General features: G+C 44.9%; 1 protein-coding gene across 1 annotated transcript in view; it reads right to left on the bottom strand.

Moving 5' to 3' along the window:
• Positions 1-623: 623 nt before the first annotated feature.
• LOC119436755 (nose resistant to fluoxetine protein 6) overlaps positions 624-12,098 on the bottom strand; it is a 28,241-nt gene continuing 16,766 nt past the window's right edge. Inside the window, exons 6-12 of the mRNA XM_037703748.2 lie at positions 7,283-7,462; positions 5,907-6,000; positions 4,992-5,093; positions 3,743-3,908; positions 2,436-2,518; positions 1,391-1,513; positions 624-938 (exon numbers count right to left, since the gene is read on the bottom strand). Of these exons, the coding sequence (XP_037559676.1) occupies positions 788-938; positions 1,391-1,513; positions 2,436-2,518; positions 3,743-3,908; positions 4,992-5,093; positions 5,907-6,000; positions 7,283-7,462 (899 nt within the window). The 3' untranslated portion in view covers positions 624-787. The remainder of the gene's footprint in view (positions 939-1,390; positions 1,514-2,435; positions 2,519-3,742; positions 3,909-4,991; positions 5,094-5,906; positions 6,001-7,282; positions 7,463-12,098) is intronic.

The following is a 12,098-nucleotide window of genomic DNA, read 5'->3' as shown; positions in this document are numbered from 1 at the left end:
TCGGGGCGACTAGACCCACCGCAGATCGCCTTCAAGATATGGCCCGTGCGCCGCGCTCAGCCGCGCCATGCGCAGCCGCCACCGGAGTACAACCTCCCCCCATCCATGCTGCTTTCCGCGCGATGGAAGACGGCGCGCTTCCTACCCGCTTTCCTTCCTTGCGCGCGCGAGATCGAGCCACCATCCTTCTCGGCTCACGCTCGCACGCTTTCGCTCGCACCCACAGCAAAGGCGCGCGGTCGCGCTTTTATCACACTTGGACTTAAACGGAACATCACGGCCACAACGACAACGACGCCGATGGCGATAATTCGCCTGGAGTGTCCGTATAATTGCTATTGCAATCATAAAGCCCTACAGAGTAATTTATCCATGGAAAAGCATTATCTTCATCCGTGTTTCTGGAGAACGTATTAACGTTTGCCACGTTGCTCAATATAACTGAAAGGAGGTCTTACAGTACTGGTTGCAAACATCCGCAGTGGTCTGATATTTTTTTCTACATTCTACATTATTTCTTACGACGCCTATTTGTTTACACCGTCCAGAATTCTTTACAATACTTTCCATATGCAGTAACACAAGACAGTCTTGGAAGATACAGCGTGCGGTAAGGCTTAAAAGAGTGCTCAGTATATAAATTTTTGTTATCATCCATTGTCGTCCCCTAGTGTTCGTTCGATCACGCACTTCATCATTAAAGAGTCCGGCTGGCCTGTGCTTTGCAATAATCAATCATTCGGTTTGAAATTTTCCGTAATTTTCTTGCCTTCATCCCGGGTGACGATCACAAAGCTGCAAGATACTGAGCTCTTACCTTGTTAATAGGCTTGTTTCTGTATTCCAGCGCAAGGTATCCCGTCACGAGGCCCACTACGTAGGTACCGACGTGCGTAAAAGGCTTGTAATAGATTACCTCTAGAGAACGGTATACTTTTCTGGAAAAAAAAACATGAACAATTTTAGAACGTTATTGGCGGAAAACATTAAGAAAGAGGCTTTTTAAGTGATAATGGTAAATGTTAAAAACCTATTAGGCGATGCACGAAATTTCTAAAGAGCAACTCCTTAGCGCAGTATTTCCCCCCGGTATTAACAGTATGGTAACAGCAGTGGGGACGTATTCTGCGACGATCACTTTCGACGATAGCATCGCCTTGGCGACAGTATCGCTGTCTGGCGTGCGCTGGTTGGCTGGTTGAGCAAAATCGGATAGCCTGATTAGCTGGTTGAGCACTACGTCACATGAAGGCGATAGTATCGCCGAGGCGAACGTCGCAGAATATGTCCCCTGAACGTTGTGTGTTATACTTCACTAAATCGAAATGCTAACTTCTCATACAAGCACTGGAGGTACAGGTTCAGTCTAAGGGAGACGCGATGTCCTCACCTTTGGTCGTTTGTCGCCACGGTCATGGAGTATGCGACATTCAAGTAGTAAATCTGAAGAGCGGTCATCACAGTGAAACCAATGGCAAGCACAGCAGACAGCACCAGACCAATTTTGGGGTGCCTGAGCAGAGAGAGGAAAAAAAAATGGTTTACTATTGGTGCCTATCCACCCTATTTTTTTTTTCTAGTACAGTGAGTTTTAATGATGTGAAAACGGTGTATATATACGAATTTCGGGGTGATACTAGTTTTTTGTCATAGCAGCCTGCCGAAATGTACGATGGTCAGCGGGTAACGTTCGGGGATTATTCAAATTCATTGAACTAATATACATCATAAATACAGATGCGTGAACACACAAAAGGAGGTCCCGAGGTAATTCACCATGGACAAGACATTCTGTGCAAGTGAAATGAGTTCATCGTAATTTTGGGTGCCAGCACGGGCGATCACGGAAATGCAACGGGATCATGCACTTCTCTCGAGGTGACCGTGCCTTGGTGACCACGCCTTACCAGACTGAAAAAGTATACTTCCAGTATTTATTTATTTTTATTACGTATGTGATTTGAGATGGAATGAGAAGCATTGACCGACATTGACTGCCTGTGTTGTAGTGCTATGTGTGCTCCTTGCTGCCTCCTTTTCAACTTCATGAATAGGTCCACCGTCTGCAGCTTACTTCTGATAAATGGAAAGATAGCAATTGGTGGGGGGTTTTGCGACCCTAAGTGTCTATGAAGGAGGCCGTAATAGAGGACTAAATTTGACCCCGCTGGACTCTTTTACGTACCTTTCAATCTACGAACACGAGACCTTGTGCTGAACACCAAAAAGACCGCAGCCGCTGAGCCATCATGGCGACTGTTCCGCGAAAACAGAAACCTGAATCCCTTTACACTGGACAAACCAGTGGCCGCGCATTCAATAATGACAGTACAAACAGCTGCTCGTCTTACACGCTAGCATTTTAAAGAAAGCAGGAAACATGGTCACAGCAAGCCACTATATTGATGAGTTGCAATATTTGGGAGAAAACTTACCTGACAAATATAAGCGTCAGTGGAAGTGCCACAAAAACGAAAAGCTGTATGTCGGCGCTCACGTACCACAGATGTTGCAGGCACTGTAGAAAAAGGGACAGGTATATTCGTGGGATTTACAAGAATTCTGGTATATATCACGTATGTTTCTTAATTTTATAGTTTGTGCGACGTGGGAACCCGGACCCACTAAGCATTTCTTATGTGTGTGGCAGCCTTGTCCCATACGTAGAAGAAGAGAAACGTATTGCTTAGAAATTAAATGTTTGTGAACTATGAATTATTATCGAGTCAACCTGTGTCTAAAAGTATGCTAGTACATCATTGTCACAGACGCCTTTGTTGCTGTTGTTGTTTTGTGCGCCAAACGTGTTTTTAATTTTCTATTACAAATACCTGACAGACAACGGCGGAGTTCACGTAAAGACGGGTCGCTAGACAGGGAAAGGCCAATACAACTAAAAAAATTTAATCCAGCTCCACGCTACTGAAATCTGATGAAACAGCGGGGCACTGCAAGCAAGCGTGGGTGTATGGCGTAGTGGGTATGATGCTCGCCTTTTGACCGTGAGTACCCGGGTTCAAATCCAGCCTCTGTCTCTTTCTTTGTTTCTCTCTCGATCTTTTTTTTTCATTCTCTCTCTCTCTCTCATTTTTTTGCTCTCTTGCCCATAGCGGGAGATGTTGCAATCGTCGGTACAACGCGAATCATATGGTTCCCATAAATACATGCTGTGTAAGCGTGGATGTATAGACTAGTGGTTATGGCGATCGATTTCGAGCTGTGGGTACCTGGGTTCGAATGCTGCCTCACCACGAAAGTGTATTTTGTTATTTTGTTTTATTTATTTACTGCGAACAACGCTGCGCACGGACCAAGCTCGACTTCAACATGTAAGAGGTAAACTGATGTAACGAGAATAGACTCTGGTGTCTGAAAATGAATGCTGCACCGATGTAGGTGATCACTGGCTCTGGCTGGTCACGAACAAGCACCTGCACTGCACCTGTAGCACTGATGATATATTTAGCGCTGATATTACCCATATCGCCACTGCTACATTGGGACCGGGTTTGCGGGGTCTTTGAGCTCTCTAATAATAAAAAAGAACACCTTGCACTACGCTCGGAAGTGCTACCGGAAAGCATGCACCAGTTAAAGCAGCAAAAATTGTAGGCCGCGCGTCGCCTAATCTACTCAATTAATTAAAGCACACCGCCAAAGTGCCAAACGTCGCCGAAAAGGCGCGCTAGATTAATCTCAAAATTTGTTAGTCAACGCGTCGAGTAGGGCGCCGTGCACGTACCATATCATTCATCGAGTTGAAGTTGTTGGAGTGCACGAACACGGTCCACCATCTTGAAATGCAGCCCTGCACTTCACTCGCCACGAAATCTTGGTCGGCCGGACCATCGACTAGCAGCGGTAGCAAGAATGTGCCCAAAATGACTCCAATGATCGGTATTGTCAACCTGGTAAAAATAGACAGGTCAAAAGTCACGTAAACAGTTTCCCAGTGAAAAAGATTTATATTGTCGTGATAAATATAGGAGCCCGATCACTTACTCCAGAAGTTTCACAACTCCTGCTGGCTTTATTTCGTCAAAACCTTCCGACAGAACCACTCTCACGACGAACGTCGACGTTAATGCGGTTAGCATTAAAGCAAAGTAATAACACATCGCATTGCCACCGCCTAAACGCGTCATGGTGAGGAGTGTACTACAGCCGGGCTCCTCGATCGCGCTTCCCTCTGGGCACGCTGCACCATCTAACCGCGCTGCCGTGAAGTCGCCGCGTAGCCTCCGAAATTCGTGGCGGGCTCGTGCTTGCAAACGCGGAGATCTTTTTTTTTTTTTTTCCCTAGGAGCCCACTAGCATTCGTCGCGCAGCGTCAAAGCAACGGACTGCTGTGCTTGAGGAACCTTTGTGACGAGGGTTCGATTCCGCCCAGCACCGAATAAAATCATAAAGGCTTCTTTTTTTTTTTTCATTTAAGAGTGGCGTAAAAGAGGTTATAGATACGGCTGTTTTATATAGTCAGCAGCTGAGAATGCGCATGAGTTGCCAGACTATTTAGGCGCTCGCGATTTTAAAAAAATCATTTTGAAATAGCTAGCATAATCACTCAAATTTTATAGATTGGTCATTTAATGTACGACGAACACGGTGGCAATAACGACAGTTTCAATGCGCCTTTAAGGTATGGTTTGACTGACTTGATTTGATTTGATTTGATTTGCATGTTTACATCAGGATGATGCGGGATGGCCCAGGCAAAAAGCGACAAATCCGCTTGAAGGAAACCTGAGCCCCCCCCCCCCCCCCAAGGTGATTAGTTTGTGATTACAACAAGCGTCTCAAGGCTCTTGGCCAGCCAAGAGCTGAATTTATGACTTGTTACCATATCGAGAGATTAATCTACCAATAGGTGAGCCGATAACTCAATCAATCAATTAGTATTCATGCAGTAACGATCTTCTTTTATAATTGGTCAGCAGTTCACGTTTTTTTTTTTTTAGGTGACGCTCAATCCGTAAGTACACAATGCGTACCTGAGATAACGCTTGCAGCAACCAATGAGGAAAACGATGAGCAGGTTCTGCTTGTATAACCCTTGCCGAAAGCCAAGGAGTGAAAACGTTAACGCGAAGCCACTGAAAATCAAGAAAAGTGTATAAGAAACGGACAAAGAAATCAAGAAAAGTGTGTAAGAAACTGACAAAGAAATCTCCATTACATGTTCGTTCATGAAAAGTACTCGTTTATTACGAGCGACATGGTGCTTTCGAATGTCATTTTGTTTGCCTAAATTTCTCATTTGTGGTAAGATCCAACGGGCGTTCACTTCAACGTGTTATTTGAACGTGCAGCAAATGCAGTATCTTAGTGATGAAGCAGTTCGCCTAAGTACCGGCAACGCCATTCCATGCTTTAGTCATCTCCTCCTAAAGGCTTTCGTGTGGCCAGGGCCGCGAAGATGCCTGCTCGCTATCTGTCTTTCAGAGAATACGTAACGATTACCTGCAGACACGGCCATGCCACAAATAAGACGTGATCAAAACTGCAGGGGTCTATTATATGATCGATGGAGTAAGTGTCGCGCTTCGGGTTGCAACAAAAAGTGTCCTGATCACAACATGCGATTACTATATTTACACGTTGACGTATCGTCGCTGAGGCACGAAATCACTTCTATAATAATAGCACTCAGTAACAAAAACATTCGATAGTTTGCAGATCATGCCTTGTTACTTATAAAATACCATCAGCTGGTTGCCGCACGCTGCAGTGGTCGCGTTTCTTTTCGGCTATCCGTACATTCGATAACGCTGTTATACAAAAGGGGCCAAGTACGGAGGAACAGAGAAGAGATTGATGTTTGGCCGACGTTTCTGGTTATATCTTCCCTCCAGTTACCCTCATTGTTTTCCCAAATGGCCTGTGCGGTCATGCCATGCACTTCTCACCTTAGATATAGGAACGTGGAAACGCTGAGGAAACCGTTCGGGATTATCTGCGAGACGATCTTCTTGCTGATATCTCCTATATTGAACAGGTTATCTGCGTATGAAACCATGCGAGGGAAAAAAACATTGAGAAGCGATCAACAAGGAGAAAATAAGGAGGGGGCGGGGGGGAGACGCTCGTTTTTTGTTAGTCACAACCATATGAAACCGACAAATAATGAATCCAAGGAAAGCATAGGGGCAATTATTTGTCTTCTCATTGGAAATGTAGAAATTACAAGGTAAGAAATTAAAGTGGACGACGAAAAAGCAACTTGTCGCCGGTGGGAGCCAGAACCACATCATCCGCATTACGTGCGCGATGCTCTACCGTTGCACTACGAGGGCGGCTGTGCGCACGTCCACTTTCTTGGGCATTTATGTACGTGTACAAGACCTGACTATTGAACTGTTAGCCAGTGTCACTCAAGGCTCTAGCGGCAGACGTGGATCATCCTATTGACCGCCCGCGTCACGTAGTAAGTGAACTCCTTGTTTATGCTCCTTACATCGCTGTTATAATTTAATAAACTCCTTCAACTGCATTTATACTCCAAGATGCATGCAACAGTGAGAACAAAGCAAGTCTCATCTTCGACAAGAGTACACCTCTTTGTTATAAAGGGCAACAACTGCTTCCTGTTTTCTGTGAAAACTAAACCCACCGGATCGACAACGACTGTTTAAATTGACATTTCTTCACAATGTTCTTTTTTTTTGTCACCCCTACTGCTTGGAAGATCCTGCCCCCCCCCCCCCACTCCCCACTCTCCCATTATCATAGCTAATCTCTCCCATTGAACACTACCAGTTCACTAACCCTTACCTAACTATTTCGTTCCCCTTTTATAATCTTCGCGCCGGGGGTAGAGTGAGCGACGTATATAAACGCTTCAAAGGAAAGCAGTTGCCCTAACTAGGACAAGTCCTGTTGCCAAACGTTGGCTCCAGGCCTAAGCTTCCCTCGTTTGCCCACTGTCGATTCCTTCAAGTGGCCATCTTTCGGCGAACCCTTTGCCTCGCTTGAAAATACATGCAAGGAACACAGGGTAAGAGTTGCAGGGTAAATTGCCAACAGGTGCTAGCTGCATACAACTGGCCATGGGAATCCGAGCTTAGAAAGAATCACCAACGAGAGACTGGGGAAAAAAGGAGCGAAAAGGAAGTCAACGCGAGGCTCATCTAGTCAGCCGAGTACAACGCACAGGTGAGGGGTTATTTAACCAGGCGATACCGAATGCTTCAAATATATATATAGTTCATATCAGAGCGACTGGCAACGGCGTTGTACGCCAGCCTGGCCCGCAAGCAGCTTCTGGATAATCAGAGGCGCTCACCGGAGAATTCGAGTTGCACCATTATGTAGGAGTGTCCGTATATGACCCACAGGATGAGCAGCACCTTGAAGCCGCCGAGGAATAGAAGAGGCCGGTTCTTGTCCGTGTTCTCGGTGCGCAGCAGGTGGCGTGTGTTGCTCACAGCAGAAAAGTAAAGCAGCGTTCCAAGCATTGTGCCGTCTGGGGATAGAATGGGATCAAAAAAGAGCGGTGATGATGATGATGATGATGATGATGATGATGATGATGATGATGTGGTGATGATGATGATGATGATGATGACCTAATCTTCTTTGGCGCTGCCGCAGCGATCAATAACAGGTTGACTTTTTTTTTCTTTGCCCTCATTCGCGGATTTGCCACAACACATGAGCAGTAAACAATGCAAAAAAAGGGCATCAAATAAACGGATGTAGCTGTGTGTGATGCAGGGGAGCTATAAAGTAAAGCTATTCCAAACTTTTCTATTTCATTTCTGCAATTAACCCTCCACTATTGGTCAACATTTCTTTCGGGCCACCTCCACTTCGATTGTCTGTCCACTTCGATGGCATAAAAACAGTGAAAACTACTCATTTGATATGGCGTGTACACACTGATTATGCATGAGTAGACCGAACAAAAAAATTCTTATTTCTGCTTCTACACTTTTTTCACCATAAGCCCTCGGCTGATGGTGAATTCGGATTCCAGGATGGAACCCGAATTGAGAGTTCGTTAATGTATTAAGCTTATTTAGATAATTCTTAGATGCACCCCAAAAAGTCGTTCTATAATTTAACTAATGACTGAAATGATAGAAATAGGACGGTAATTAGAAATGACATGCCTGTCACCCTTCTTAAAACAGGAATTACTTTTGCTTTCTTTAAAAAGCTAGGAAACACACTGTTTTTGAAAATTAGGTTTATGATGTAGCTTAGTGTATCGCAGACAAGATGAGCCACTAAATTAAGATGCAGAGCGGAGAAGTTATCTAATCCAAAGTCAATGTTTTTGAGGTTACGGATTACAGCGAGCACCTCGTGTGGTGTGACAGGAAACAGATAAGAAGAGAAACCAACACATTTCAATTCACAATGCGAGGCTATAGGCTGGTCAACATTCCCCTCATCAAAATAATTACTGAAAGTATTTAAAATATCGTTACGAGACTGCGCGCAATGGGACAAAGATGACGTTGACCATTTGGGTGAAGACGACGACGATTGAAGAGATTGTCTTTCCGCCATCTTGGCATGTTTTGAGGCAACAACAACAACAACAACAACAACAACATCTTGGCAGTGCTACAGCTCGCTGTATATATTTTGTAAATATATTTTCAGTTATACCGTTTCCCGTGACATTTTGGTGGAAGTGCTGGGGTACTACTCAAGACGGAACTCCGCAGCGGACGTGTCCTGGCAAGTTCCACCATGTCAACAGGCGGGGATATTGCGTCAACCGCAACACCGGCACCCCAGCCAGTGATCTTGATCCAACCCCGTGACCCAGGATCTTTTTGCGGCACAGACAACGTCGACGTTGATGACTGGATTAGGAATTAGGAGCACGTCGCAACCAACAATTGGTGGGAGCCGACAGTGACACTCACTAATATCGGTTTCTACCTTAGTGCGACAGCGCGCGTCTGGTTTGACACTCAGGAAACGGAGCTGACCAGCTGGGATCTATGTAAGCAGAAGCTTCGTGACCTATTTGGCAAACCAATGGGTCGCCAGAGCGCCGCTTCGAAGGATCTCTCCTGTCGCGGCCAATCTCCCACGGAATCGTACGTGTCGTACATCCTTAACGTTATCGCCCTTTGCCGCCGAGTTGATGCCACCATGACCGAGGCGGACAAAGTAAGTCACGTCCTGAAAGGCATTACTGATGATGCTTTCAACTTGCTGGTCTTTAAGGACTGCTCGACCGTTGAAGACATTATCAAGGAATGCCGGCGTTTTGAGGCACTGAAGAGTCGCCGCATCGCCCATGTCCTTGTCTGGTCCCCATCTCGGCGCGTTGGCCTTTCTGAAAAACTACTTTCGAGATACTCTGGCCCCTATCGCGTCCTGCGACAATTGACAGATGTCACTTACGAAATAGCCCCGCTCGATCCTACCACGTCTTCTCCTTCCTCAGACGGCGTGCACGTGGCCCGCCTCAAGCCATACCTCGCGCCGACGGAAGAGCGCCGGGTGGGCGCTCTTCCGGCCGGAGGTTAATGTTACGAGACTGCGCGCAATGGGACAAAGATGACGTTGACCATTCGGGTGAAGACAACGACGATTGAAGAGATTGTCTTTCCGCTATCTTGGCAGTGCTACAGCTCGCTGTATATATTTTGTAAATATATTTTCAGTTACACCGTTTCCCGTGACAATATCAACCAGATCAGTGTTAGCTTCTCCATTAAATCTTATTTTCGTTACAAGAACGTTGCACACCATTCGTGTTCAAAAAGAAATTTAAAAACTCCCATTGTTTCTTAGTGTTGTTTTTATATTTTCCAAAATCATGTTCGTAATAAAGCTTTTTCTGCATTCTTTAGCAGATTAGTTAAAACGGTGCAGTATGTTTTTCACCGTCAATGTAACGACATGTTAAATGGCTGGCGGTTCGTCATTCTGTGCACATTTTCCTTTCTTCGCATGCTTCTCAGTAGTCTCTCTGTCACCCAAGGATTTTGAGGATATTTCTTTTTTTTTTTTTTGCTTTTTACCTGTTTTGTGCTAGGCAACACTGCATCGATAATCAATCTACAAAAATTTTTAAGAGCTAGTTCAGTGTCACACTTAGACTTTATCTCGGACCACTGGGTTTCCGAAATAACTTCTACAAACATTTTTTCGCCAAAAAATACCTGTGATGAAAGATGACTTAGCAACTAGCAAGGAACCATTAAAGGAGAAAAGGATAGGATAATGGTCCGTAATAATAATGTCAATCACACTTGCGGAAGGACGTGGAGAAAAGTTACATAAGGCATGGTCTATGAGTGTGTTCGTTCCTTTAGTAGCACATCGTGTTGGTGACTCAATTAGTGATTCAAATCCGTATCTGCTAAAACATTCAGTATATGCCACAGTGACATGATTGTATATATCGAGTTGATTAATATTGATATCTCCTACTAATAGTAATGTTTTTATTCTCAAAAGCTAGCTTATTTAGTATGAGGTCAAGATTACGCATGAATATAAACGAGGATAGCGTTTTATAGGCCTGTTCAAACAACGCTCCGAGTCACCACCCAATGCTTGCGTCGGCGGATACGTAAATTTGATGTCAGAAGATTGGAATAAAAACATATTTGAATAGTTTGACGTTACAAGGCCCAGGTGTACTGCCGAAAATGCTTACTTGTTTGAGAAGACAACGCGTATAATACACTTCACTGTGGTTTACTGTTCAAGTAACAGTATTCTACCTTGGATTATCGCTGAGATATGACATAAGGGCCCAAAGACTTAATATTTTATGTACGTGCGATGGGTCATATCAGCCACTTCTTTCCAGTAAAGTTAAATAATGGTCTCAGTTATATTTGCCTCAATGCTGGTTATAGGTGCTTCCTTTAACAGTGTACAATACTGCACAACGTATTGCGGATATCTTGTAAAAAATTTCAGTTTGTGCCTGGTTATGCCATCTTTTGTGTGTCGCCTCATCACCCTTTTGTCGCAGTAGATTGCTGGACTTGTTGCTAGGATAACGTCTCTAGATTTCATTTCGTTGTCTGTCTCATGTTCTATCTCTGTTTCACGTTTATGGGTTCATAAAAGCAGACCAAAACTCATGTCATCCAACTCGATACCAGCTGCCACTGTTTTTCAAGCCTCGTTCTTTAAAAACCTGAGGATAATGGAGCGTAATGACTGCGTGCAAAGAGAATCATAGAGGTTCCTAACAGAATATACAGTAACTGAAATAAGAATGCAGAAGTGAACGCCTGCGGAGGAAAATCAATTAATTCGGTGGAAAAGGAGTCACCAAGGCTGTTCATCAATCTGATAGCGCTTTTTTTTTACATTATTGTTTTAAACTTTCCTTGCGGAGAGCGGGTCGCTAATCCGGTCGAAGCGCAAGGACACAGCAGGGTATTTCCCGCATCAGGTATGGGCACAAAGAAAGCCTTATGAAAGACTAAAACTGGGTTCTTCGCTCCAAAAAAGAAAACGAAAGAAACGACTCCGAAAAAACGAAAGACTGAGAGTTTCAAGTCGGTTACGGATTTTCCACAACATGTATGTGATCAAAGAAAGTCGTGGCAAATGAAGAACTAAATCTGGGGTTGTCCTTCCCCCCCCCCCCAAAAAAAAAAGAAGGGAAAAAAAGAGTGAGAGTTTCAATTAAGGTGGCGAAGAGCAGTCGGCAGTGCCGTTTTCGAGGTGCCCCTTTCCTGTTGCCTGCGGCTACTCGAACTATGACGTAGCGTCCAGCTGACGCCAGGTGTGTCGCTCGGCGGGCGCTCTCTTCAGGCGGGTCCAAGTTCCTTTGGCTCGTGGTATGCTGACGCAATGAGCATTTCCCCGGCAAGGAGCCAATCAGCCACCCTCCCCTCTCACCACACGCGACGGCGGGGCCAGCAGTTTCAAGGTGAAGCTTACCACGCACTAAATTACGATAACGCTTACGTCTTCTCCATTCAAGATAATTGCATCGATGATTACGTCAGGTTCATCGAAACATATCGAGACATTTCCGCGTTGTACCCAAAAGTTTGTTTATTACGCGCCCGTGCGCGGGCGCACGCGCCAGGCGCATGCGAGTCTTCTTTAATTGTCATATGATGGGTTTTTTTTTCCTTCTTTTTTTTTATTGCAGACTA

The sequence above is a fragment of the Dermacentor silvarum genome, chromosome 1, assembly GCF_013339745.2.
Source record: "Dermacentor silvarum isolate Dsil-2018 chromosome 1, BIME_Dsil_1.4, whole genome shotgun sequence".
Lineage (NCBI taxonomy): Eukaryota > Metazoa > Arthropoda > Arachnida > Ixodida > Ixodidae > Dermacentor > Dermacentor silvarum.
Note: the sequence above shows the minus strand (reverse complement) of the source record. Positions and strands in the feature narration are given on the sequence as shown.